Raw genomic sequence first — 27,732 nt, 5'->3', positions numbered from 1 at the left:
GTTTTCCAGGAGCCTGAGATAATCAGTTCATTTTATCCTTGCCAGTTAGCAAACCACCAAACACCAAAGTGACAGGAGAAGTGGAGAAATGTCCTAATCAAGCCTTTCTATTATAAATAAATGAGGAAAAAAAATAAGCCACGGCAATGGGCAGAAAACTTATCTGTCCTAGAAACTGCCAGTAGAAGTCTGGCTTTCTGTACAGAACTCCTTGGAAACCTAACTTTACCGTAAATCTTCTAAACTTAGCACTGTATAATTGGAGGCAGTTGCTGTATATGCTGAAAGAGTGGTTCATCTCATTTCTAGAAGAATGTTTTTTAGTCAAATCTAAGTAAAAAAATCATGGAGACTGTGTTGAGCTTCAGTTGCTTATCAATAACTTGAATATTCAAGAATATAAACAGATATAAGTTCATTATATTTATATTTATTCATTTATATGGTAGATATCCCAAAAGTCCTGAATATGTTTATATTGTCTTATCATCAAAGTAAAATCACAAATTTTTATTATAAATTTAGGCTGGTTAACTGATTCAGAAGGATAATCAGAAATCTCTGTTGATCTTTAAAATTAAAGTCTGCATATTATTTTAGCTCCTAGCCATTGGGATATTGCTTAAAGCCCTCCTGTTGATTGTACTGGAACATATCTGATATATGTTTATGCTTGTACATACACACACATATATATGATATACTTAACAAAAGCTGTTTTATACATATGCACATTTTAACATGGACATATTCCACTCATATTCTAATTCTCCTCTTCTAACTTTATAAACTCCTTCACAAACAACACATTGGAAATTTTAATCATTAAAATAATGCCCCTGGAGCCTGGTGCTGGTGGCTCACGCCTGTAATCCTAGCTACTCAGGAGGCTAAGATCTGAGGATCATGGTTCAAAGCCAGCCTGGGCAGATAAGTCCAGGCTAGACTTATCTTCAATTAACCACTCAAAACCCAGAAGTGGCCCTGTGGTGCAAGTGGTAGAGTGCTCCCCTTGAGCACAAAGAGGCTCAGGGACTGCTCCCAAGGCCCTGAGTTCAGGCTCCACAACCAGAAAAAAAAAAAAAAGCAATGACTGTAATAACCCGTGAGGACCCAATAATCAGCAGGACCCCAGTAGTCAGCGTGGCTCCATGGTCTGGGCCTGCTGCAGGGTGCGGGGGCATCAAAAGGCCAGCCTCCTGCTCTACAGGCCACAGCGGCTGACATCACTGCCACAGTCATGCAGCCGAAGGGGGCGGGGAATGCCGCTGAAAGGGGCGGGGCATACTACTGGAGGAGGTGGGGTGTCCAGCCCCACATGGCCAGCTGCCTATTGGGATTGGACGGGGGTCAGCTTGGGGAGGAGCATGATTGGCCGTTTGAAACCATTAGCCGGGGAGCCTATCTGGGTGTATACAGGCTGCGGTGTATACACCTATCCGGGTGTATACAGCTTTGGAGGTCTGAGGTTGGGAGGTTTGCTAATACTAATTTGGTGGTTTTCAGACCAACTAATCAGGGTCGGGGCTGCCTATTGGAGGCTTGGAGGTTTGGTGATTGAGACTGCTCTTGGTTCTGGGTATCTAGCCCAGGACAAGGTAGTCTCAGGACCCCCTTTCTGGTGTAAATAGTGTAAATAAACTTCTTTTGCTCACCTTTCACTGTGCTTCGATGGATTGTCTCACTCTCCGGAGGTCATAAGTATAACAAGACAATGTAATAAAAACATATCAATTTGGTTTTTCTCTCAAAAAAATCTTCTTGTTCTACATTCACCCTTCTTCCTATGATGCTATCAATAGTTCAGACTCAGTTTGACCTGGAATGACTGACATCTTGGAAAGTAAGACTATAGACCTAAAGAACTACTATATTGTTAGTGAGATTGTTATTTTGAGCAAGCAATCCTAGTCCACTACAATATGTAGGTAATATACATTCTATATTGAAATGGATGTAAAATATGTATGGGTATGGGTAGTTTTTAAAACAAAAAATGACACAAAAATGTAAGTCTAAACTGTTTTTTTTGGGGGGGGTCCAGTTGTGGGGCCTGAACTCTGGGTCTGGGCGCTGTCCCTCAGCTCTTCAGCTCAAGGCTAGTGCCCTACCACTTGAGCCACAGCGCCACTTCCAGCTTTTTTCTTTTTGCTTCTGTGGTGCTGAGGAATCGAACCCAGGGCCTCATGCATGCAAGGCAAGCGCTCTACCACTGAGCCACCTTCCCAGCACAGTCTAACCTGTTTTATGAGAGTTTTACTCTTTGGCTCTGGTTTATGATACATTCAGGAGTTATGTTAGGGCTACCAATGACTACCAGTCTGCAGTTTGACCAAGACTATGCATACTTCTTGCCCCTACTTCAACTCTTCTATTTAAACTTAGTTTGTCAGACACCAGTGGCTCATACCTGTAATCCTAGCTGCTTAGGAGGCTGGGTCTAAGGATTACAGTTTGAAGTCATTCCGTGCAGAAATGTCCTCCAGCTTATCTCCAATTAGCCAGCAAAAAAAGCTGAATTAGAGCTGTGCTTTAAGTCGTAGGGTACAAGCTGTAGGCAAGCAAACTGAACCAGAATTTGAGGTCCCGAGTTAAAGCACCATTAGGGAGGGAAGGAGGGAGGAAATAAGGAAGGAAGGAAGGATTTCAGGGTCATGCCAGTACCCTGAAGGGCTAAACCATTCACTTTCCTTCTTCCTGTGTCCTTGTGTTATATTAACTAGATCTCCTTTCTCAGCCCTCTGTATCTTTATTGGCATGTTGGGATGGGTGATAGGAACCAAACGTGTTAGGACTCCTGAAGCCAAGGCTTTTGCTCTGAAATGTCTGTTGCAATATAGGTTAAGAGTATCCCTAAATCTTCCAAAATCTACAACATTTTGAGCATTCACATTACATCACAAGTGGAAAATTTGCATCATAAAACTTTATTTCATGCACAAAATTATTTAAAATATAGTATATAATCACTTTCAGAGTATGTGTTTAAGTGAAATCTGTGTTTGGACTTGGGCCTGTCCATAAGAAACCTCATTGTGTATGTTCAAATATTCCAAAATGTAAATATTTGAAATCTGACACACTTCTAGTTAGGAATAAGGGTCCCTCAACCTATAAGACACTTGTTGGCAAAGGTAAACAAAGAGAAGCTGTTATTCACGAGGAGACAGTGAGTTTCCAAGTCACTTATTTGTAATTTTATTTTTTTATTTTTTTGTTGCACGTGGGGCTTGAACTCTGGGCTTAGGTGCTGTCCCTATACTCTTCAGCTCAAAGCAAGCGCTCTACCACTTGAGCCACAGTGCCACTTCCAGTTTTCTAGTGGTTTATTGTAGGTAAGAGTCTCACAGACTTTCCTGCCTGGACTGGCTTTGAACTGTGATCCTCAGATCTCAGCCACCTGAGTAGCTCAGATTACAGGTGTGAGCCACCATTGCCCGGCTTGTCGGTGATTTTAAAGGAGCAGGTGGTGAAACAAAGGTATTTAAAGTCAACTTAATGGAAAACTTAATACCAAAGGAGTTATAATTTACTTAAAAAAGAAAAAAAAAGTTCCTTTGGATCATTTAGAGATTCCAGTCTAAGATCAGGCAGACTCATTGCTTTGGCCTCTGGTGGGGGCACCAGATAACAATGGTATGAAGGACCAGACAGAGCAAACTGCCCACTTCATGAGCCAGGAAGCAGAGAAAAGAAGGAAGGGGCTGGGAATGTGGCTTAGTGGTAGAGTGCTTGCCTAGCATGCATGAAGCCCTCAGTACCACAGAAACTGAAAAAGCTGGAAGTGGCACTGTGGCTCACGTGGTAGAGTGCTAGTCTTGAGCAAAAGAAGTTCAGGGATAGTGCCCAGATCCTGAGTTCAAGCCCCAGGGCTGGTGTGGTGGTGGGGAGAGAGAGAGACAGAGACAGAGAGAGAGGGAGGGAGGGAGGGAGAGACTGATGCCTGATAACCCCCTAGTAGGTTACCCCCCCACACACACACAAGGACCTAGGGATCTCCCACCAGGCCCCACCTCTTAAAGGTTCTACCGCATCCCAACAGGTCCATCCTGGGGGCCAAGCCTGCAATACATGGAACCTGGGGAGGGGGGCATTCATTCAAATAAAATTGAGAATAATATTCTCAAGAAGGAAGGACATTCTCAAGGAGGTAGTTGGGAGGTCCATTATAAAAGTCGTAAGGCTGCCCAGTTTAATCTCTCAACAATGCTTTCACTTGTCTTTTTCCACCCTGGGTTGAGGCAGCGACAAGGCCTTCACCAGATGTAAAGTCCCTTGACTTTGGACTTCCCAGCCTCCAAAAATGTAAAAATAAATTATTTATTTATTTATGAATAAAATAACTTTACCTTCTTTATAACTTACCCAGTCACTGGTAGTCTGTTATAGCAATACAAAATTGACTAAGATAAAGGGATAAGGGCTCCATGGCTGAGCCAATATTGGTATCTGGTCATTTCATTGTGAATCACTGGATAATGTAGGACTGAATGACATTCCTGGAAGAGAATTCATTTGGATTTCCAAAAGTTGGGACAAAAATAGTAGTTAAAAGTACATTCTGACTGGTTTAGTCATGGAATAAAAATGATTTGTCACCAAAGCAAGCTCCTGATGAATTCAGGTTCATTTCCATTTTTTTATTTTAGGCAAATCTACACAATGGAAGAGAAAATAAGAGCCAGAGGGAAATGCCAGGAGACCTATAAAATAGGCCTCTGTTCTCTCTTTTTGCTTTTTCTTTCCTTATTTTTTGTTTTCAGTTTTGAGACAAAGAAAAAGAAAAATGATATACATGTCCATTATTTGAGGCAATGACAGAAAGAAAACAAATACACCCAAATCTTTTTTGTTTTATTCCCTACTCCCTCACTTAGGCCCAACTCTTTAATTTGCCCTTGAACTATTTCATCAAAAAGGACCTACAACCTGAAAACAGACAAAAAAAAACAATTAAAAGGCAAATTAAGTTCAAACTAGGTAAGGAGACATCTAAATGGTTGTTCTTACATGAGCTACAGTATTCTGTCCTAACCAAATTGTACCTTAGGACACTGACACACTTTACCTTCATGATTATGTATCAAGTAGAAATCTTTGAGAAATCAGAAAATTGTAGAGAATGAGAACAGATAAAATTGCCTTGATTTTTCACACACACACACACACATCACACAAACACAAACAGTTTCTAGAAACAACAGACCAGTAAATTTGGCATTAATCCATATAGAATTCTTTCTAAGTTGTCCATCAAATATTCTGTAAGATTAAGAAAATGGCAAGCACTAACAATCCCACAGATTCAGTTAAAAACAAAGCAAGATTCCGAACGAGCCAGAAGAATCTTAAATGTTCTCACTCCTAAGAAATAAATTATCCTCATTTGATCATTATTTATTGCATATATGTCTTAAAATATCACATTGGCCCCCATAACTGTGTATAATTATAATATATCAATTAAGGGGGGGAGTAGGAGAGGGATGAGTGGGAATGTTAAAGGGGTAACATTGATCAAGATATATTTTATTTATAAACTGCTTTGTTAATTGGCAACTCCTTTCTACAACTACTTGAAGATAATAAAAAATAATAAAAACTTGGATCAAATGTATGGAATAGCTCTTTGAAAAACCTGAAAGTTGAAACAGAAGAGCCAAGAAAGCATGGTATATTGTTAAATATACCATACTTTCTGAAAAAATAATTAAACATTTGTAAAAACAAGAAGAAAAAATCAAGACAAGCCAAACGAATACCATTTTCTGTTTTAAGAATATTATTTAACAGATCAAAGAAATTCAGACAGATCATGCAATTGTTTCTAACACATTTATAAGATTATTTCTTTGTTGCTTTGTATGTCCCTCCCCCACAGTATAACCCCTGCTTTCACTGTATTTGATGTTGGTATAATTTGTGGAGGGGAAGGGGAAAAACAAATCATTTAAATAGGGATACAGGTGGACCCATTGCAACAATGAGATGTACAAGTCCTTATGTCGAAAACAAACTTTACAACTTTGGTGGTGGGGGGAGGATTAGGTGGGGGGGCAGGGGGAGGATGGGAAGGGATGGGAAGGGGAAACAAAGGAGGAAGCTACAATGCTTGATAAGAAATGTACTCATGGGCTGGGAAGGTGGCTCAGTGGTAGAGCGCTTGCCTTGCATGCCTGAGGCCCTGGGTTCGATTCCTCAGCACTACATAAGCAAAAAGAAAAAAGTGGGAAGTGGCGCTGTGGCTCAAGTGGTAGAGTGTTAGCCTTGAGCTGAAAAGCTGAGGGACAGTGCCCATAACCAGACCCCAAAACAAAACAAAAACAACAAAAAAAGAAATGTACTCATTATCTTGCCCATGTAATTGTAACCCCTCTGTACAGTATTTTCACAATAAAAAAAATCATTGGGACAAAAAAAAAGAAATTAAGACAGAGCATATATTGAGTTTTGCCATGTAGAAAGTCCCTCATTATGATCAGTGGAGAAAGGAACAAAAGGTCAATTACCCCATTGTATATCATTCTATCAATGAATAACTTGCATAATTAAACCTAAAAGATATTGACTGAATGTTGCAAGACTGGATTTGGCCCTACCCCAATCAATGTACACATCACCAAGGTTCAGGCCTAAGAAGAAAAGACTGTGGATTTGGCAGTAACACTAGGCTGGGAAGGAAAGCTAACATACTGAATGCAGAATCATGAGTCTTAAATATCTCAGTACATAACAGCAATGTGAGGAAATTAAAGTAAAAACACTGAAATTCTATACTGCATAAATCCTTAGGCATAAATGCAGAACAGAGTCTCTAGAAACAAGTCGAATAATGTAAAGAGAACACACTGTTGAGATAATCAAGCTGGTTGAACAGGAAGACATTTGTCTTGACACAGATCAAAGGAAAAGACCTGAAAGTAATACTTCCAGTAAATCCCAGAAAAGATCTCAGATATGTCCTCTGAAACTTTATTTATTTTTGCTAATACTGGAATTTAAACTTTGGCCCCCTCAAAGTTTGGGCTTCCCCCTCAACTTTCCTTGCTCTACCACTTGAGATGTAGTCTCAGTGACTTTTCTACTTGGGTTGGGTTTGAACCACGGATCTTCCAGATTTCAGACTCCTGAGTATCTAGGGATTTAGGCACAAACCACTGGTGCTAGGCCAGAAACATATCTTTAATTGTTATTTTTTGAGGTGCTAGGGATCAAATCTAAGGCCTTCAGCATGCTAAGTAAGAGTTATACCTATTAATGAGCTATGTCCTCAGCCCCTTGGAAACACATTTAAAGATAGTTTGTTGGGAGCTGGGAAGGTGGCTCAGTGGGAGAGTGCTTGCCTTGCATGCATGAGGCCCTGGCTTTGATTCTTCAACACCATATAAGCAGAAAACACCAGAAGTGGTGCTGTGGCTCAAGTGGTAGATCACTAGCCTTGAGCTGAAGAGCTGAGAACAGCGCCCAGGCCCAGAGTTCAGGCCCCACAACTGACAAAAAAAAAAGTTTTTCATTTATCTAAAGGCTTGATTGAGTACTTGTTATTAAACTTAAGGAGGTTATCTGTCAAAAGGAGAACAAAATCATCAAAGGGAAGGGAAAATGTACTGTGAATCAAGGCACTGGGAACCATAAAGGAAAGTCAGAAAATTTAGCTTTGAAAACAGGAACAGCTCTTAACAGTGTATGAGAGCTATCCACAAATACTTGAATGATAAATTAGGTAAGTTTACAAAGTACAGGTGACTTTAGAAAGAAATACTTCTCATTTTCCCTTCTAAGAGGTCAAAGAGGCTAAGACTTGGACTCCATTAATGCATTTGCGATAATCTTAGTAAAACTAGAAAGAGCTTTGTGAAGTGGTGAACTCTTGGTGAGTCCATGGTTGAATGGGTAAACCAGGCATAGTACACGTAAACTCTTAAGAGGTAGGTTTAGGACATTGTTTCTCTAAAATGTAGTCCATCATGTGGTTTCATCCTATATACAAAATATTCATATATAATGAAGACAATATATCATAGTGGTCAAAAGTTTAGTAACAGCCCACCAAGATTTGAATCTCAGCTTTTCCTCAAGTTAAGGATAAGTTAGCTAACTACCTTGACTTCCCTGGACCACAATCTCTCTATTTGCATAATGTGTACAATATAAGCATTACCACAATGGTTCTGGCATAAGGAATTAATGCACAGGAAGGATTTAGTGTTTCCCATAGAAATGTACAGTAAAGCTTGCAACTTATTGTATTCCTCTGCAGACTTTTTAGGGTTATGAAGAGTCCTGTTACTAATTCTGGGCCAAGTGTAGGATTCACCCGAGCAGCAGCAGACTATGTCTGATTAGAAGATTATGGGGGAGACTGATGCCTTGGAATTAATCACTTCAAATATAAATAAAACAGTGCTGCCTGCAGCAAAAGAGAACATCAGGCGAGCCTTTACCTCATTCACAGACATTTGTTGTTGTTGATTGTGGGACTTGAACTCTAGGCCTGGGCACTGTCCCTGAGCTCTTCAACTCAAGGTAAGTGCTCTACTACTTGGGCCACAGCACCACCTCTGATTTTCTGGTGGATTATTGGAGCTAAAAGTCTCACAGACTTTCCTGCCTGGGCGGTCAGATCTCGGCCTCCAGAGTAGCTAGGATTACAGGCATGAGCCATGGGTGCCTGGTGACTCATATAATTTTTAAAGCCAGCTACAAATTACAAACATTTCTGTCTTCAAAACAGCCTTAAAATGAAAGCTGCTGCTTCATCATTGTGGTTAGCAAAGACGTGCGATATGGATCCTGGGATCTAAGGAGCAGCCTCCACTGCAGAGCTTGCTGGCTTTTCAGGTTCTTCTCCCAGATCCACAATCCGGATGGCATTTTCTTTTTTGGAAAGCCAGAAGGCAGCATAGACTGGCTCTGAAAACTTGCAGTCAAACTTGTGAACCAGAGTCATAGCATCATACTCTATGCCATAGAAGGAAAGGACCCCTCCTGGGAAGTCAATGTAGATCCCGAGCCTCCGGAAAGGGTCAGCTTTGAGCGGGGTCTCTGTGTCACTGTGCCAGGCTGTGAACTCCTTCCCATTCCAATAGAGGCTCCAGGAGAAGTTGTTTCCAGAAATGCAACCATTGCGTTCTTCTCCTTTCCGGTCAATGCCTTTGCAGGTCAGGCCAACGTAGGTGCCTGCCCCAGAGATCTCCACCTCAAAATAGTACCTGTGTAGGTACAGACTTTGTTGAGACAGCACCTGCCGCCAATACACAAACCTGCTGGGGTGGTCTGGGTAAGGATGTTCCCAAGGTGAGGTGTTGGTGACCTTCCGGTTGTCCTCCTGCAGCCGGAGATACCTGTGTGCTGTGTCAGGGTCAAATGTGATGTCACATGCATCTAGAGAAACAGAGAATGCAGGGAGAGTAGCTCAGGAACTGACAGCTGATTCACATAGAACACTTTAAACCTAGCTGGCCTCCTAGGATGGTGGCAGGAAACATCCATCTCTCCATTCTCAGCTTTCCCAGCCATTATTCCCCTAGCAAAAGAGTGAAGGCCAGACAATAGGGAGAATGCAAATCACTTCCTGTCTTCCATTTCTGAAGCCCAAATTAATTGATAGTTATTGCATTGCCTGTGAGCTGAATCAAAAACTAAATTATTTACTGTATTCATTCACTCATTCATTAACAGGTCTGCACAAAAAGCCAGACAAAAGGGCTGGGAAGGTGGCTCAGTGGTAGAGTGCTTGCCTTGCATGCATGAGGCCCTGGGTTCGATTCTTCTGCATCATATAAGCAGAAAAAGCCGGAAGTGGAGCTGTGGCTCAAATGGTGAGCGCTAGCCTTGAGCTGAAGAGCTGAGGGACAGCGCCCAGGCCCAGAGTTCAGGCCCCACAACTGACAAAAAAAAAAAAAGCCAGACACAATTATATCCATGGTTGACAGAGGTTTGGGGATATAGGTACTCATCTCCAACATTTGATCCATTCATTTATTTCAAAATGTTCAGCCAATATTCAGCATTTAGCAGTAGCATAAACATTCCCCCAACCTATATTCTTCTACCAATCTCAGAATAATACTACTTCTGTTCACATAGTTGTTTAAGCTCAAAATCATTTTTTACCTTTCGTTTGCCTTCATTCTTGTCCCCACCATCCCTTCCTATACACAGACAGTAGAAAGTTCTGTAGTTCTCCTATAGTTCCACCTCTCTCCAGCCTCTTAATTCAACCTCCATAATCAGGTCTTACTAGAAGCAATGGACTAGATGCAATGGATTAGGTGCAATGCCTTACTTGTTGCCTATAATAATAATACTTCCAAAGGTATTATTTTGAATATTACATTATTCATGATAATATTCAAAGAAGAAAGTTAATATGTATAAAATACTTGTAATGCAAAAGAAGTTGATATAAAAATGCACGTAATGTTAAAAGAAGACAAATTAGCCAGGTGCTGGTAGCTCATGCCTATAATCCTTGCCACTCAAGAGGCTGAGATCTGAGGATAGTGGTTCAAAGTCAGCCCGGGCAGGAAAGTCCATGAGACTCTCATCTCTAATAAACCACCAGAAAACCAGAAGTAGTTCTGTGGCTCAAGTAGTAGAGACTAGCCCTGAGCTGAAGAGTTCAGGGACAGCACCCAGGCCCAGAGTTCAAGCCCCACAACTGACCAAAAAATATTATAGTAAGATATGTCTAATTTTTATTTTAATGTTCAGAATAAAGGACATATAAGTTCTTATATTATGTCTGTCTATAAAATATAAATGTGCTTCTGTGAGGTAGCAAGAATAAATAAAGGAAACTATGTGGCACCCAAGAGGTGTTGAGAAGTAGAAAAAAAGGAGATAGTAATTGGCATCGTGGCCCCTAATAAGATCCAAAGAAACCCAGGTGCTGATGGCTCATACCTATAATCCTAGCTACTCAGGAGACTGAGATCTGAGCATCACAGTTCAAATCCAGCCTAGGCAAAAAAAGTTCATGAGACTCTTACCTCCAATTAAGCATCAAAAAGCTAAAAATGAAATTGTAGTTCATTAGGTAAAGTGCCAACCTTGAGGGGAAAAAAGCTAAGTGAGAGCTCAAGGCCCAGCATTCAAGGCTGAGTACTCACCAAAATTAAAAAAAAAAAGTTAACAGCTCAGTCCAATACCATATAATAACAGTACAAGGGAATCTGGTCAAGTAAGATTTATAAATGAAACATTTGGGGCTGGGAATGTGGCTTAGTGGCAGAGTCCTTACCTAGCATGCTGGAAGCCCTGGGTTCGATTCTTCAGTACCACATATACAGAAAAAGCTAGATGTGGCACTGTGGCTCAAGTGTTAGAGCACTAGCCTGAAGCACAGAGAAGCTCAAGGACAGAAGCCAGGCCCTGGGTTCAAACCCCAGGTCTGACAAAAAAAAAAGAAGAAACTCTTGGTGACTCTCTAAAGTGCCAAGGTCATGAAGGACAAAGAAAGATTGATACAATGACCCAGACTAAGGAGGGGCTGGGAAGGTAGCTCAGTGGTAGAGTGCTTGCCTTGCATGCATGAGGCCCTGGGTTCAATTCCTCAGCACCACATAAGCAAAAAGAGTGGTAGAGCATTAGCCTTGAGCTGAAGAGCTGAGGGACAGCGTCCATGCCCAGAGTTCAGGCCCCACAACCAGACTCAAAAAAAAAAAAAAAGAAAAAAGTTCTAAGAAGACATGGAAACACCTAGGTTCCTGGACTGAACATAGGACAGAAGAAAGGGTAATGGAAGAATAATTGATGAAATCTGAATAAATTCTCCTTTTTTTTTTTTTTTGGTTGGTCATGAGGCTTGAACTCTGGGCCTGGACGCTGTCCCTCAGCTCTTCAGCTCAAGGTGAGCACTATACTACTTGAGCTACAGTGCCACTTCCGGTTTTCTAGTGATTTATTGGAGATAGGAGTCTCACGGTCTTTCCTGCCCAGCTTTGAACCATAATTCTCAGATCTCAGCCTCCTGAGTAGCTAGGATTACAGGTGTGAGCCACCGGTGGGCGCCTGGCTTGCATGTTTGTTAGTGGTCTTACAACTACTTCAATTTCTTGACTTTGATTGATTGTATTATAGGTATGTACAGTGTTAGCATTTGGAGAAGCTGAGTGGAAAGTGTAAAGGAATTCTTTGTCCTTCTTTTGCAATGTTTTGATAAGTTTTAAACTATTTCAGAAAAAACTTTTAATTACAATTTTAAAGTAAATCATTTAGGGATAGACAAGAGGTAGAAACAACCTGAATCTTCTACAAGACAAGTTGATTGTTGCTTCAGCAAAGCCCTACATTGATATCAACTATCTGGAGAAGGAATTCACAACTTACATTCGAGAAACTGTTCTCTGGTTCTAGGTTCAGGTTTTGAGGTCCGATATTTGCGCTGAACAATGGCAGACACTTGAGTTCTGATGTCATACTCTTCTAGAAAACAAAGAACTGTGAATGCACATCTATCCAGGTTGTCAGAAAAACTGAAAAAAAATAGGTCACCTTTCCATGGGTTTCTAGGAAAAATAAATGCTGACCCCTAAAAATCTGGATCATATTCAATGGGCCAGGCAAAAGCTGAAAAAGATCCCAGACTGAAGTTGGGTACTGGTGGCTCACATCTGTAACCCAGTTACTCAGGAGGCTGAGATCTGAGGAGCACAGTTCAAAACAGCCCAGGCAGGAAAGTCCCTGAGACTCTTATCTCCAATTAATCACTGTAAAGCCAGAAGTGGAGTTGTGGCTCAAGTGGAAGAGTATTATCCTTGAGCCCAAAAGCTCAAGGAGAATCACATGCCCTGAGTTCAAGCCATGGGATGGGTGGACACACACACACACACACACACACACACACACACACACACACACACACATCCCAGACTAACTTGAATTTCACTTAGAATACAGGTACCAGCAACCTGAGAAACTAATCAAAGAATGGCCAGAAAATTGCTTGAAGCATGTATTTATTTCTCTGGGTCTCAATTATGAAATAAAATCAAGATAAGAGTCTATGGGTCCATTTTTGATACAGCTGAGCTGAAAGATGGCTTTGACACTTAGATTTCTCCTGATCTGCATCCCTTTCCTGGTTCTCCCTTGCTTTCTCTATCAATCATTCTGGACAAACATTGACCAGAGCTCATGGCCCAGAAAGTGCCTCACCTTCCTTGGCAAACTCCTGAAGCTTTTCCTTATAGTTCTCCAGCAACTGGATTATGTCTGTGGTGGAGTCTGTGATGACCTTGCGGATACCTGAGAGCTTATCCTTTAGCCCAATGTAAACACTAGGGAAAGCAGTATCTTCAGCATTCTTAAACTTGGAGTATTCCTGAAGGAAAGAAAATAGGAGGACTTGCTTTGGGTTCCATTATTCTTACAGTGGGATGCTCTCCTATTATGTTTAAGGGGTGATAGGCATGTGTGCTTCACAAAGAAAATAGATGTATAAGTTCCTACTTATGCTCTAACAAGACAAAAAGCTTTTATGCTTTGGGACCCTAAAACAGAAATGAGTCTTTCCAAAATTAAGTGGGAAATTAGGCTTTTAAATATCAAAACTTTCCAGATCCCTGATGTTCATGCTTGTAATCTTAATTACTCAGGAGGCTGAGATTTGGGGATGGCAGTTCAAAGCCAGCCTAAGCAGAAAAGCCTATAAGATTCTCATCTCCAATTAACGACCCCCCAAAACCAGAAGTGGGAAGCCAGGCACTGGTGCCTCATGCCTGTAATCTTAGCTAAACCATAAGTGGCACTGTGGCTGAAGTAGTAGAACACTAACCTTGAGCACAAAGAGGCTCAGGGATAGCACCCAGGTCTGAGTTCAATCCCCAAAACCAACAAAAACAAAACAAAACTAAAAAGCCCAAACCAGAAGTGATAGGTGGCTCAAGTGATAGGTCATGAATACAAAAGCTTAAGGACAGTGCCCAGGCCCTGAATTCAAGCCTCAGGATCAGCATAAAAACATTAATAAACTGGTCACCAGTGGCTCACACCTGTAATCGTAGCTACTCAGGAGGCTGAGATCTGAGGATTGCGGTTCAAAGCCAGCCCAGGCAGGAAAATTCATGAAACTCTTATCTCCAATAAACCACCAGAAAACCAGAAGTGGCACTGTGGCTCAAGTGGCAGAGCACTCGCCTTGAACTGAAGAGCTGAGGGACAGCGTCCATGCCCAGAGTTCAAGCCCCACAACTGACAAAAATAAAGTAAAATAAAAATAGGGGCTGGGAAGGTGGCTCAGTGGTAGAGTACTTGCCTTGCATGCATGAAGCCCTAGGTTCGATTCCTCAGTACCACATAAGCAGAAAAAGCCAGAAGAGGCACTGTGGTTCAGTGGTAGAGTGCTAGCCTTGAGCTGAAGAGCTGAAGGACAGTGCCCAGTCCCAGAGTTCAGATCCCACAACTGACAAATATAAACCATATATATATATATATGTGTGGTGTGTGTGTGTATATATATACATATATATATATATGTATATATACACACACATACACATATAGCTATATATGACACTTTATATATATGTATACATACCTTTTGATATATATATATATATACATATATGTGTATATATCAAGGTATTAGCTGTCCCCAATACATAGCCCAATATATAGCTCAAACTGAGAGCTTAAAAATAAGGACATAAAGCTCCAGTTCTTTTTATCCTTCCATAAATTTTGTTTTATTTTCATAGTTGCAAATATTTATTTTCTGCAGTTATTCAGTTTCCTTGATCTTCCCCACCGCCAGCTTTTCATAACTTAGACACGTCATGGTAATGAATGAGACATAGGTTCCTGCACTCTAAATATCCCAAACAAGTTTTTCAGACAAGAATTCAGCCTTCTCCAAACCATCCTAAGCTACATAATGAGATTCTACCTCAAAAAAGTACAAATAAACAAGAAATAAATAAATACTATTATTTTGACTGGCTTACAATGTAGGAGAAAATGTTATATTGTTAAACTTCACATCTAAGTTACACTGAAATACATACTTTTTCTTTATCTGTATGTATGTACCAGTAGTGGGGCTTGAACTCACTCCCACTGCTCATCCAATAAATGAAAAATTTTTTGGGGGGGTCCGGTTGTGGGGCCTGAACTCTGGGCCTGGGCCCTGTCCCTCAGCTCTTCAGCTCAAGGCTAGTGCTCTACCACTTGAGCCACAGCGCCACTTCTGGCTTTTTTCTTTTTGCTTATGTGGTGCTGAGGAATCAAACCCAGGGCCTCAGGCATGCAAGACAAGCGCTCTACCACTGAGCCACCTTCCCAGGACAATAAATGAAAATTTTGAGACTAAGAGATGTTATGTCACTTGCTAAAAGCTGTACAGCTATTTAGTGACAGATCTAGGATAGAGAAATTCACTCAGCCTCTAGTTCTTTCCCTGCAAGATTACATGTTCAGGGCTGGGAATGTAGCTTACTGGTAGAGTGCTTGTCTAACATGCATGAAGCCCTGGGTTTGATTCCTCATACCACATAAACAGAAAAAGCCACAAGTGGTGCTGTGGCTCAAGTCGTAGAGTGCTAGCTTTGAGCAAAAGAAGCTCAGGGAAAGTACAGTGCCCAGGCCCTGAGTTCAAGCCCCAGGACTAGCAAAAAGAAAAAAGACAGAAGGAAAGACAGGAACAAAGAAGGAAACAAAGAGAGAGAGAGAGAGAAAGAAAGAGAGAGGGAGGGAGGGAGGGAGGGAGGGAGAGAGAGAGAGAGAGAGAGAGAAGGGATTAAATGTTCCTTAGATCTGGTTCCAATGCTTATCCCTTGATGCACGATGATATATTGCAATTAAAAGTTCCATTCCCAGTGGCTCATGCCTGTAATCCTAGCTACTCAGGAGGCTGAGATCTAAGGATCATGGTTCAAAGCCAGCCAGGACAAGGAAAGTCTGTGAGACTCTTTCAATTCACTGCCAGAAAACAAGAAGTGATGCTGTGGCTCAAATGGCAGAGTGCTTGCCTTGAGCTGAAGAGCTCAGGGACAGTAGCCCAGTCCCAGAGTTCAAGTCCCACGACCGGGGAAAAAAAATTCCATTCCCTCTACTGATCCTTATGTTTTCCCTCTACCTAAAACATTCTGCACTTTGAACCTGACTCACCATCTAGCCATCCAGCCCCTTTCCAACTCTGAGCAGTTCTCCCTACCCCTCCCATACTCTGCTGAATCAGCACTCACTTCTCTCTGTTCCCACAGCTTCCTGACGGCCCCATTCATCAGTGCACTCACAGGTGCATCTCAGCCCCATAGAGCAAAGGTGCTCCATGGTGCTGCTCCATCGATGTCCCCATTCCCCAGTTCTTTACCTCCAGGAAGAGAACAGTATTGCTGATGGCTGCCAACCTGGCCAGCTCCTGCTTGCTTTTCTCCATCTCTGCACTCCTGTACTCCAGATGCGTTTTAATGCTGTTAGCCTGGTTCAGGGCAGCGTGCTCCTTCTCCTCCAAGAAGAGCATGACATCGGCCTGAGCTTTCCTCACGGCAGCAAGGAGTTCTCCAAACTGCTCTTCAGCAACCACTTTGACCTCTGATACAGACACCTGGTGAGGGTGGAGTGGGAGAAAGACAGTGTGAAATTTGAAATGAGAAAGACAAAATGTGAAATGTGAAAGACAGAAATGTGAACTTGAGAAACCTATAAATTAGGGAGAAATGTTATATTGTAAAAGACAGTTTTGATTCTTAGGTTATGGCATATCATCCTCCCTAAAATCAAGCTGAGGCTGTCATGCTCATAAACCTCCAGACTATGAGCCAAACAAACTTCTTTTCCCTTATGAACTACTCACCTCAGGCACTTTGTTATCATAGTAGAAGGTGGATTAATACAAACACCCTTCTACACTGCCTTGAAGTAAGGCCTGAGATGGAGATCCTACACAGCTGCCTACAGCACAGCAGCTCAGCAGGCATAACCTGGACCAATCCCTGGGGATATTGGCACACTCTAAAACAAGCACAGGAGGAGTGTGTAGTTTAGCTTAGTTTTCAGTCCATGGGCTGAGCCCTGTGGGAGATTCATAAGAACATTGGAGCCTTGTCCATTACATTGATACTTTATCAGGACCAGGGAAGAGCAAGACTTAGTGCCTTATTCACTATGAGCAGCTGGTAAAGGCACATACTTTAAATGCATAGGCTTCTGTTGAACAGGTAACACACACACACACACACACACACACACACACACACACACACACAACCTACATACCAACTGTAGTAATTCCAGAGCGCTGTTCACAAGATGTTGACTCCTTGTTATTGTAAATACTTTAAATTCTCAGACAATTAATCATAACTGGATTTAGACTTAAATGTTGAAATTGCACTTTTACTTTGTAAATATGAAAAAAATAGATGGCGAAAGCCAGGTGCTGGTGGTTCACACCTGTAATTCTAGCTACTCAGGAGGCTGGGATCTAAGGACTGCATTTCAAAGCCAGCCTGGGTAGTAAAGTCTCTGAGAAATTATCTCCAATTAACACCAAAAAGCTGGAAATGGAGCTGTGGCTCAAGTGACAGAATGCTGGCCTTAAGGAAAAAAAGTAAGGAATAGTTCTTAGGCCTTGAGTTCAAGGCCCAGTACTATTACAAAACAAACAGAAAACAGAGAGAGTGAGGGAAGGGGTGACATTGTCCAAAAAGAAATCTACCCTTTGCCTGACTATGTAACTGTAATCCCTCTGTACAGCATCTTTATAATAATAAAAATATTTTTTAAATATGGAGAAAATAAGGATTAAGAAATGATGTACTAGAAAGGTAAGTTTTGCTAATTACCCTTAGAAGGTGTGGGGTATAGTTGTCTTATCCAATGGATAAGACAGCTCCTGGCTTACTTACTCATCTTTCCTGCTCCATCAGATACTAGATGTTCTGGCTGTATGAATCATCAAAGTAAATGGGGCTCCTAGCGCTCATTATCACCTTCAGAATCAGGAAGTGAAGTTATGGTTTAAGTGAAAGACTGACAGCCTTGAGCAAAAAAGCCAAGCAAGAACACAAGTCCTTGAATTCAAGCCCCGTTACCAGAACAAAATAAGATAAAATAAAAAGCAGATGCAGGACAAGACATGGGAACCAACATAAGGGTATTATGGAAAAGAAAATGCCCATAATTATAATAGGAAGGTTTTTTTTTCAAGAAGCAGGATTCTGTGAGGCTAAGAGGAATGAATATAAAGACAAAATTAATGATTTATATCCCTCTCCCATTCCCACTAAGGTAATCCTGAAGAAGGATGGTGGAAGGGAGGTTCAAATGATGGGCATATATTGACTCCTGTTTCAGCCTTTCCTTCCTGAAACTTCTATTGGGAAATATTTACATCTAAAATGGGATGGGTGAAGAATATTATTTAGTACTTAAATGATGACAAGTAAACTGTGCAGAGAGGAGGTGCCACAAACAAATCAAACTAGCCAACAGTTAATAGCCTAAACATTTGAAGATAGTTTCAACCATCAACAACTAGTTAAGCTGTAAACATTCAAGAGGTGTAAATTAAATGGAAATGTATATGTAGATTAGAATGGATGGGTAGTAGGTGAATAACTCGTGATGGATGTGGATAAGTAAATTAGTGGGAAGGTAGGTGGATTTACAGATATAAAGATGGATAAATGGGTAGAGGGAGAGATAGAAGGATACAATAATTCACTCTCAGGATACTACTAGCAGGGCGTAGATGGTTCACACCTGTAATCCTAGTTACTCAGGAGGCTGAGATCTGAGGATCATGGTTCAAAGCCAACCTGGGCAGTAAAGTCCACAAGACTCTTATCTCTAATTAACTACCAGAAAACCTGAAGTGGCACTGTGGCTCAAGTGGTGGAATGCTAGTTTTGAGCAAAAAAGCTCAAGGAAAGGCTCCAAGTTCAAGCCCATGGCCAACCAAAAAAAAAAAAGATGATACTACTAACCCACTGCCATAGGTAGGTGTTCAGCACTCTTCTGACTAGTAGTTATTAGCTCGACATCAGTGAAAGGTATTTATGGAACTACTTATGTCTACTGAGAGTCCATTTGGAAAGCGGCCATAAACCAGAGAGCCCAGGCCTAAACAACCTGGCACACCATTGGCCTCATCAAGTACTACCCACTGGTCCTATAGCTCTCAACTCTAAATCCCAGTGTCCAGGACACAGGACTGGTGAGATGCACATGCAGAATGCCCTCCCTTGATGGAAGGAGCCAGAATCATGTGTAATTTGTGGAGCTCTAATTAAGCACCTTGTTTTCACACACATACACACACACACACACACACACACACACACACACACATACATACACACATACTTTTCTCCTTCTAGTCAAGTATGCATATGTAAAAACAAGAATGCTGTTATGCCAGGACTGGTCTTGGTTCCACTCTATATTGTAAATAGTAAATTACTTGCCTATTTAAAAATGTAAACCACATTCACAATAAATTCTGACTGAGATAAGACTAGTGTGGCCAGCTATACCTGTAATTCTCAGTTGCTGATCCTGTGGTGGCATTCAGGTATGCTAGAGTCTGACAAGTGATTCACATAGCAGTCTTACCAAAACGGACTTATGGTTGGCTTGGAGCCTGGCGATGGCATTTTCATTCAACTTGAGTTTCTGTTCCAAGTTTATCTGGGTACACCGAAGGTCAGCCTTAGAAGTAAGAAGGAGAGTGTTAAGGAAGGAAGGAGCCTAGTACACACAGAAAGTCTCCCAAGGGCAATGGTGCTTTTCATCCTTGAAGTCCTATCTTTCTTCCCTGAAAGTTTGACCTTTGAAGCTGATCTCAGAAAGCCAAGGATTAGATTTGTGCCAGCCCTTTCCTGGGACTGAACTCAAGATGAATTGGCTAAAAGTCCTGAGCATCTACCCTATGCTGGTCATTATTTCAAGAATTAATAAGGAATATCCTTAAACCCCATATTAGGCAAAAATTATTACTTACATTTTGTAGATGCTACAATTGAGCCAATTATCCAAGGTTGAGTGTTCACCAATGGGAGTGAGCCTAGACATTGTGACCTCTAATTATCTAACATTAAGTATGGGCTTATAGCAAGTGACATAGCCAGATGGGAAACTCAGCTTTTTAACTTAGCAGCTGAGGCTTTGATCAAATTTATGTATAGGAAAACCAAATTATTTTCTCACACTTAAAAGCACATAAAAATCCTGCAAAACAGTCCTAATTCTCAGAAGTTTCCTTGCCTCTGATACCTCTATCTCTTAAGAATTAGCTGCCCACTGAAGTCTATCATTTTTTAAAATAGTTAACTGGAAATAAGTGATTCTCAGATTACTAAGTAGCTAGGATTTCAGACATGAGCTAGCAGCATTCAGTCAAATATATATATATATTTCTTATTGTTTTACAACTTAATGTCTCAAAACATCCATTTCTTCACCTGTAAGATAACAATAAGGTGCTTGCTTCCTAAGATTATGAGATAATGAATTAAATAAGATATTATATGTTATTAAGAATTTTGTGTAGTAGCAGGCACATTGTAGGTATACAATAAACATCAATATTTTATCCTGTGTCGTAGCCATCATCATCCTCCTCTTCCTCCTCCTCCTCCTCCTCCTTCCTGCTACCATGGTTGCTTTCCATTCATGCTTTGTGTCTGCTACTGCAGGCAGGCAGAGCTAGCCCTCCTCACTTCACCCCCATCTATTTCTTGTCCCTATCCTGGAAGGCAAGTAGTCAAGGCAAGTCCCTGCCTGAGAATCTTGGGTTTGGTTGCCTTGACCCCAGTCTCCTGGGACTCATTCAACACCTTCTGCCAAGAAATCTGTCACCTCAGAAAACCTCAGCCTTTGCAAACTTCAAAGGTCCTGTCACTCTCCTACTTGCACAAGGGCATGAGATAGAAAAAGAAAAAAGAGCAAGGAAGGAAGGAAGGAAGAAACAATAATAAATAGCTTTTAATAGCTTCTGTCTGCATTTCAAACCATGATAGCTTCTGTCTATATTTCAAACCATGAGTCACTACGCATTAATAGATCTCAAGTCATAAATTGTTTGACCATTCTTACATAAAGCTTGGTGGAATTCTAACCACCCTCCCCAGCTACCCTACCCCTCACCCTCACCCTACCCTACCCGTGGTGATGGAAGCAGCTGCAGACTTCCCTGATGAATGAGGGTAACCTTTGTTTGAGGTCTAGGTCACTGATATAGAGCTGAAGTAGCCCCAGTGACTTCTCACTTCTAATACCTGGGAGCAGATGCTAGAGAGTGGGGAGTGGAAAAGTGAGTAGAAGGAGAAAGTGAGAGGGCTTCTGGCCTATTTGCAGGAAAACCTGGAATGTTACACAATGGCCCATTCCAGGAGAGAGGGAGGAAACATGAATTACTGATTTGAAAGTGTTAGAAGGCACAACAGAACACACCCTACAACCTAACTCATGCAGTGACTTAAGAATGTGTTAAGGCAATTACCCCCAACCAAACCCTAGAAGACACCCAGAGTATCCAGGAAAGGGCTTCTCTCCTCTGTCTGAAGAGTACCATAAAAGGAGAGAAGAATTTCTAAGCACCAAATGGAGGCCTCTTCAGAGTGAGTCATCCCAAGGGAAGGCACTCCCAATTACCACAGAAGGTGTGGCTGCTTTGGAGACTTGTATCTCCAGTTATTCTTGTTCCTAGAAAATGAAGGGTTGCCTTAGACTCTAGCTTTGGGTTTTCCCAAGATATGAGCTATACATCCATCTCAGGCCAGGGTAGGTCTGCCTGAGAGCGGGACAGTAATACTTGGGACATAGCCTTCAAGCAAAGAAAAGAGAAGCCTTCCCTCATTCTGCAAAGTAATGACACACTTTACATAAGGCATAATATGTGAGGTCTTAAGACCCACTGCTTGCTGCATGATACTGTCAAATCATTTAGCTTCTCTTCTGGTGCAAGGCTACATGTCTCTATATTGACAGAATTGTTTCCATCTTCTGCATCTACAGGGGAAAGGGGGCTGAGAATGGTGAGAGATACAAATAGGAACAGCAGAAGGAGTAAGAAGAAAGAACAAATCAAGAGTGAATATACCCCAATATTCTCAGAACTTGGAAAACTAAGGCAAGAAGATAGCAGGTTCAAGACCAGCCTGTGCTATATAATGAGATCCTGTCTCAATTTTTTTAAAGAGGAGGAGAAAGGGGAAAGGGTAAAAGTGAGGGAAGGAAGAAGACAGTGAGGAGGAAGAAGAAAGAAGAAAATTCCAGATAGTATCTAACACATGAAGTTCACCCTTTGGAGACTTAACTGTTGGCATCATCTAAACTGCAACTCCATTCTTTAGTCAATAGGTGAAAACCTATTCACTGAGTGCTGGTCCAAGAATGCTGGTGTGTCAAATAAGACACACTCTTAGCTTCATATGTTTCATAATACTGAATCAAAGATACTCCTTAGAATTTCTGGAAGAAACTCTTGTCCTCAGTAGCTCCATACCAATCCTATTGGTTACCAGTAGACTGAGTGCTATTAGTTAACAGCTCCCCAGGCAAGCACCAAGATTTTTGACTCTCTGATAGTTAGCTTTTGCTCTACATAGAGACCATATTCAGTCAGCATCCAGTACTGACCTTTCTAGAACTAATACTAAAGTTGGAGGTCATGCCTGACCCTAGTGGTCTTCAAATACCTAAGACAAGCCTCAACTCAGGTCTTCCCTCCTCCTAGAGTATTGCCCTGCTCTTGCTTCCATAGTTAATTACCTTCTTTATAGATATGCTGCCAGCCCTTTAGCATTCTATTTCTTTCTTTTTTGGTTGTGGGGCTTGAACTCTGGGATTGGGAGCCCCTTTAGCATTCTATAGAACTATGGTATGTACTTCAGTTTCCTGATTGTAATGAAATCCTAGAGGGTAGACAGTAGAGCCTAACACTCTCACTAAATAATGTAAAAGAACCATGGGATGAGAGAAGTCAGCAGCCAGAAGGCAAAAGCAAAAACTCTTAAGACCAAAGAGATCTCAGGAAGCTGAGCCATCATGCAGGGAAGTACTGAGTCCCCATTAGAAATTGCTAGATCTGAAAGTTCAATGGGAGAGGGTAAATAATCAAAGAACACTTACTGTCAACACCACTGGCAAAGGTGATGGCAACCATGGAAGCTTCGGGAAGGGCTTGCTAGGTTAGCTGAGAAACATCACTGTGAGAACCCTAGGCAGGATCTAGCTGCTATGCACCGTCCCAGCTGGCCCCACCATTTGTAACTTCTGGTACCCAACATGCCTGCCTATTAGCCCTTAACAAGCTCCAAAGAAACCTAAAAGCAAGTAACTGCAGAGGCTGGGTCTACCTGAAAAGAACACTGGGTATATGTAATAACCACTTCAAGACAATCCCTTTCAGAACCTCATCTAAGGCATTACATCTCTTGGACTTGTCTCTTAGGCTCCATGCAAGAATGTTTTGGCTCCAAAGATTTGGCAGATCCACTTTAGTATAGTAGCCCTTAGAGTAAGCTTGCTCTCTGAGCTTTCAACAGGGATACAGAATTACATAGGAGAGGGGTCTTCAGTGTGGGGCTGTGGCACCATACTTGTATCATGATTATTTTTCAGTATAAAACCTGCTCTAGAGCCTCTTACCCAGCTGTCCTATTCTAAGATGTCTGCATTTGGGATTTTGCACATGACTGACACAGTCCCTCCTGCACAAATTACTATCTCTCTAAGTGGCTGAGGTGCTTTAGGCTCCCACACTTAAATTTTATATTGCATCTGGGTTGGTATAGGCAGACACATCTCTAAGGAAACAGAAATTATAGGTAATGTTAGTTTTTTTTTTAGGGTTTTTTTTTTTTTGTAGGTTGTGGGCCTGAATTCTGGGCCTGGGCACTGTCCATCAGCTCTTCAGCTCAAGGTTAGCCCACTACCACTTAAGCCACAGCGCCACTTCTGGCTTTTTCTGCTTATGTGGTGCTGAAGAATCGAACCCAGGGCCTCATGCATGCAAGGCAAGCACTCTACCACTGAGCCATCTTCCCAGCCCTTATAGGTAATGTTAGCTCCTGACAAGAGGAGAGAGCTGGGAGGGATCCAGGATGGGTTACAGGCCTTCTCTTCCCATTTCATTGCTTGGTAGAGATAACTTTTTTTTTCAGTATTAGGGTTTGAACTCAGGACTTCACACTTTCTAGGAAGGAGCTATACCACTTGAACCACACCACTAGGCTGGAGATGATTAAGTTTTTCTTTTTTGTCAACTAGGGGCTTGAGCTCAGGGTCTGGGCGCTGTCCCTTAGCCACTTTGTGCTCAAGGCTAGTATTCTACCACTTGAGCCACAGTACCACTTCTGGTTTTTGAGTGGTTAATTGGAGATATGCATCTCACAGGGGCTTCAAACTATGATCTTCAGATCTCAGCCTCTTAAGTAGCTAGAATTAGGTGGCATGAGCCACCAGCACCTGGCTTATTTCTTTTTTACATGCACTGCTTTTCCAGTTAAAAAAAAAAACCTAACAGTAAAATAAAATTCAGGTATTATCGCCAAAGGGAATAGCATTATATGTCACTTTAATATCTCTAGTATGTGCATGTAAGATTTTTGGTACAATTTTTTTTAAATTAAGGTTAAAGTTTTGTGATTTTGGGGTCCTTTCTTCACATCTCCGGTGAGATAGCTTTCCAGAAGCTTCCATGCCTCACCCAAGCCTCACTCAACTATATACAACTGAACAAGTGTGGTGAGATAGTAAGAGTCTTCACCCTGTAGTTGAAGATTGAATGAGACGACCCAAAACAATTACTTTGAAAACAGCAATGTACAACAAGGTTTATTTTCCTCTGTGTGTCATTGTTTCCTTTGTTGATCTACCTACTTTCTGGACAGGACGTCCTGACACCGGAAGCACTGGAAACAGTTGACAAGTAGTGGCTTTCTGGGCCAGAAACAGTGACACACTGGCATCTAGAATGCAAAGCTTTCCAAAGTCCCACAGTAGTTATAATCTATGTCTAGAGATAGGCACAGACAAGATGCCCAGACAACATACTCCTTTTCCCAAAACCTCTTTGGGGGCTGGGGAAGTGGTTCAAAATTTTTTTTTTGATTTTAAAAAATAAAAACAGGGCTAGAAATGTGGTTTGGTGGTAGAATGCTTGCCTTGCATGCATGAAGCCCTGGGTTTGATTCCTCAGTACCAAAATACACAGAAAAGTTTGGAAGTGGCTCTGTGGCTCAAGTGGTAGAATGGCCTTGAGCCAAAGAAGCTCAGGGACACTGCCCAGACCCTCAGTTCAAGCCCCAAGACTGGCACACACACACAAAAAAAGGTTGAATGCTTATCTTGTAGTTGTTAGATACTGAATTCAATCCCCAGTGCTGAAAAATGAAAGAAAAAAAGAAGAAAGAGTTCTTTCTTTTAGTGCTCAGAAGCATTTGCCATCCATGTATAATGCAAATAGGGAACTATCCTGAGTGTGAATATAAGAAATGTGGGCCAGGCACCAGAGACTCACTGTAATACTAGCTGCTCAGGAGGCTGAGATCTGAGGATCAAGGTTTGCAGCCAACTCTACCAGGAAAGTCCTTGAGTCTCTTATCTCCAATTAATCACAGAAAAAGCTAGAAATGGCACTGTGGTTCGAGTGGTAGAGCACTAACCTTGAGCATAAAAGGAGCTTAGGACAGAGCCCAGGCCCAGAATTTGAGCCCTAGAACTGGAAAAAAAAAAAAAGAAAAGAAAAAAATAATTGTGGGACAAAAGTCAAGTCTACTTTCTATTAGAAAACAAAATGCTTTTGTAAAGTCACAGAAGGAGAAACAAAGTATTCGAAATTGCTAAGTCAATTCTCAAGGACTCTAAATGTTCAGCTTTAGAGAAAAACAAAACAAAAATAGAAACAGAAAACTAGGTGTTCGAGAATAGGTTTCCTATCTAATGGAAATAAAATTTGAGCAAGATGCTTCTCAGTCTCTCCTGTTATCGCTAGCTGCAGAAGAATTTTTACTTTCCGTAAATTAAGCTATCCTTGACATCATACCCGGATGTAAGTTTCAAATTCTGTTATCTTAGCCCTTTTTAAGTTCTTGGATTTCACATTGGGCACCTAGTTTTTTGTTTTGTTTTGTTTTGGTTTTTTTTTTGTTGGTGGTGGTGGGGCTTGAATCCTGGGCCTAGGCACTGTCCCTCAGCTCTTCAGCTCACGGCTAGGGCTGTACCACTTTGAGCCACAGCTCCACTTCCAGCTTTTTCTTCAAGCACTCTAGCACTGAGCTACCTTCCTAGCCCACATCTAGGTTTTTGTTTTGTTTTGTTGCAAAATTTTTACTGGCCTCTTGTCTGGGATAAAGCAAAAAAAGAGATATTAGGGATTTTACTCTTTCCCTTGGATTTCTGCCAAGGCCTGCATTTCATTAATAATGGATATGCTTTGTAGATTCCACCAGAGGGAAACATCACTCCCCACTCCCAATCCCTCCCACTTCCACACCCCACTCTCAAGCACACGTTACCAAAACTACATGGGAAATACTAGGAAACTCAAAAGCACAGAAACAGTGACTTCACAGTGACAAATATGGGAATAGAATAGCTTCAATTTATGAAGCCAAAGGCACTAAGTATTTATACTGAACTAACTAGGTGCTAAGGCTGAATTCCTTTTCTAAGCATTCAGAACACAAAAGCGATGTCTGTAGTCAGACACTGTGGTGTGACAGCCACTCCCTGGGGATATCATCTACCATCACCCTCCCTAGATGGTCAGATCCCAAGTACTTACTTCCTTGTTCCTGCGGGCAGCCTCCAAGGAGACTGAAGTGTGGCTCTTGTGCTCATACTGCCCACATTCCTGACAGATACACTGCTGGTCAGTGCAGCAGAAGGCAACCAATGGGTTGTGGTGGGCAGGGCAGGTACGCAGGTCTTGGTCCTTTGCTGGTTCAGTCAGCTGGTGGCTGTGCAGTTTGCTGTTCTCTTGGTGCGGCCGCAGATGTTCCTCACAGTAATTCACCATGCAAGTTAGACAGGACTTCACTGCCCTCACTCTGCTGGCACCCAGACAGAAGTCACACAGGATCTCCTCCTCCCCTTCACCATTGGAAGCTCCCGGCTGTGCCTCGTCATTGTTCTGTCCCTCAGTCTTCTCTACTGGCCTCCCTAGGTAGCCCACATCCTCTTCTACAGAGCTGGCTGACCCAGAATCTGAGCTGACAGGAGCCATAGGGTAAGTGGTGATGGTGGGCAGTGGCCCCGAAGCCATCAGATCCAACTCTGCCATCTGGGAGGCTCTGCTGCCTAAGTCTTGCTTCCTCTGCCCCTTGGCCCAGGATCTGTGCAGTCCTAGTCAGATCAGAAAGCCACGCCTAAATGATTGCAGCTGCCCCAGGATTTTAACTGTTTCCTCCCTCTTAAGGAAGCTCAGTTACTCTTGGCAGCTCTCCCGATTGGCCAGCATCCAGCTGCGGTGTTTCAGCCTCAAGACTGTGGCTCAGTAGTCTTCTCTCAAACTCAGGCTCCTCCTCTTGTTCTCAGGTCCAGCCCTGAAACTTCTATTCTTATATGAATCATTTATCCCCAATAGGCTCTGCAGGAAACCATGTGTGTTTATGATGGCTTTAAAAAGGACTACAGATTCCAGAGTTCTGCTGTAAGCCTACATAGCTTTGTGTGTTCTCATAAGCTTAACTTTTCACCCACATGTTTTAAAGGGATCTGCAAGGTAAGGACTTCAGCAATGGGACAGCAGTTCCACCCTTCTGTCTCATAGAAATGAAA

The 27,732-nt window shown here is 41.9% G+C and overlaps 1 protein-coding gene across 2 annotated transcripts; it reads right to left on the bottom strand.

Annotated features, from left to right (window-relative positions):
* Positions 1-8,724: 8,724 nt before the first annotated feature.
* LOC105983392 (tripartite motif-containing protein 16) lies at positions 8,725-27,269 on the bottom strand. 2 transcript variants are annotated; one of them, XM_013013237.1, is made up of 6 exons: positions 26,738-27,269; positions 19,561-19,656; positions 16,316-16,549; positions 13,162-13,327; positions 12,334-12,429; positions 8,725-9,384 (listed from the first exon to the last, which is right to left on the bottom strand). In XM_013013237.1, the coding sequence occupies exons 1-6, from the start codon at positions 27,233-27,235 to the stop codon at positions 8,801-8,803; spliced, it is 1,674 nt and encodes a 557-aa protein (XP_012868691.1). In that variant the 5' UTR covers positions 27,236-27,269; the 3' UTR covers positions 8,725-8,800. The 2 variants fall into 2 exon arrangements, with proteins under 2 accessions (XP_012868691.1, XP_012868692.1); XM_013013238.1 differs by lacking the exon at positions 26,738-27,269 and adding an exon at positions 23,080-23,128.
* Positions 27,270-27,732: the final 463 nt, after the last annotated feature.

The sequence above is a fragment of the Dipodomys ordii genome, unplaced genomic scaffold (genome assembly GCF_000151885.1).
Source record: "Dipodomys ordii isolate 6190 unplaced genomic scaffold, Dord_2.0 Scaffold19, whole genome shotgun sequence".
NCBI classification, from domain to species: domain Eukaryota; kingdom Metazoa; phylum Chordata; class Mammalia; order Rodentia; family Heteromyidae; genus Dipodomys; species Dipodomys ordii.
Note: the sequence above shows the minus strand (reverse complement) of the source record. Positions and strands in the feature narration are given on the sequence as shown.

Excerpts from the sequence above, each read along its gene's own strand:
- LOC105983392 (XM_013013237.1), bottom strand. The coding sequence starts at position 27,235 with ATGGCAGAGTTGGATCTGATGGCTTCGGGGCCACTGCCCACCATCACC. Across the intron at positions 19,657-26,737 it reads CTGCCCGCAGGAACAAGGAA|GCTGACCTTCGGTGTACCCA; the intron begins GTAAGTACTTGG and ends CTTACTTCTAAG. Across the intron at positions 12,430-13,161 it reads TCAGGAGTTTGCCAAGGAAG|AAGAGTATGACATCAGAACT; the intron begins GTGAGGCACTTT and ends TTTGTTTTCTAG.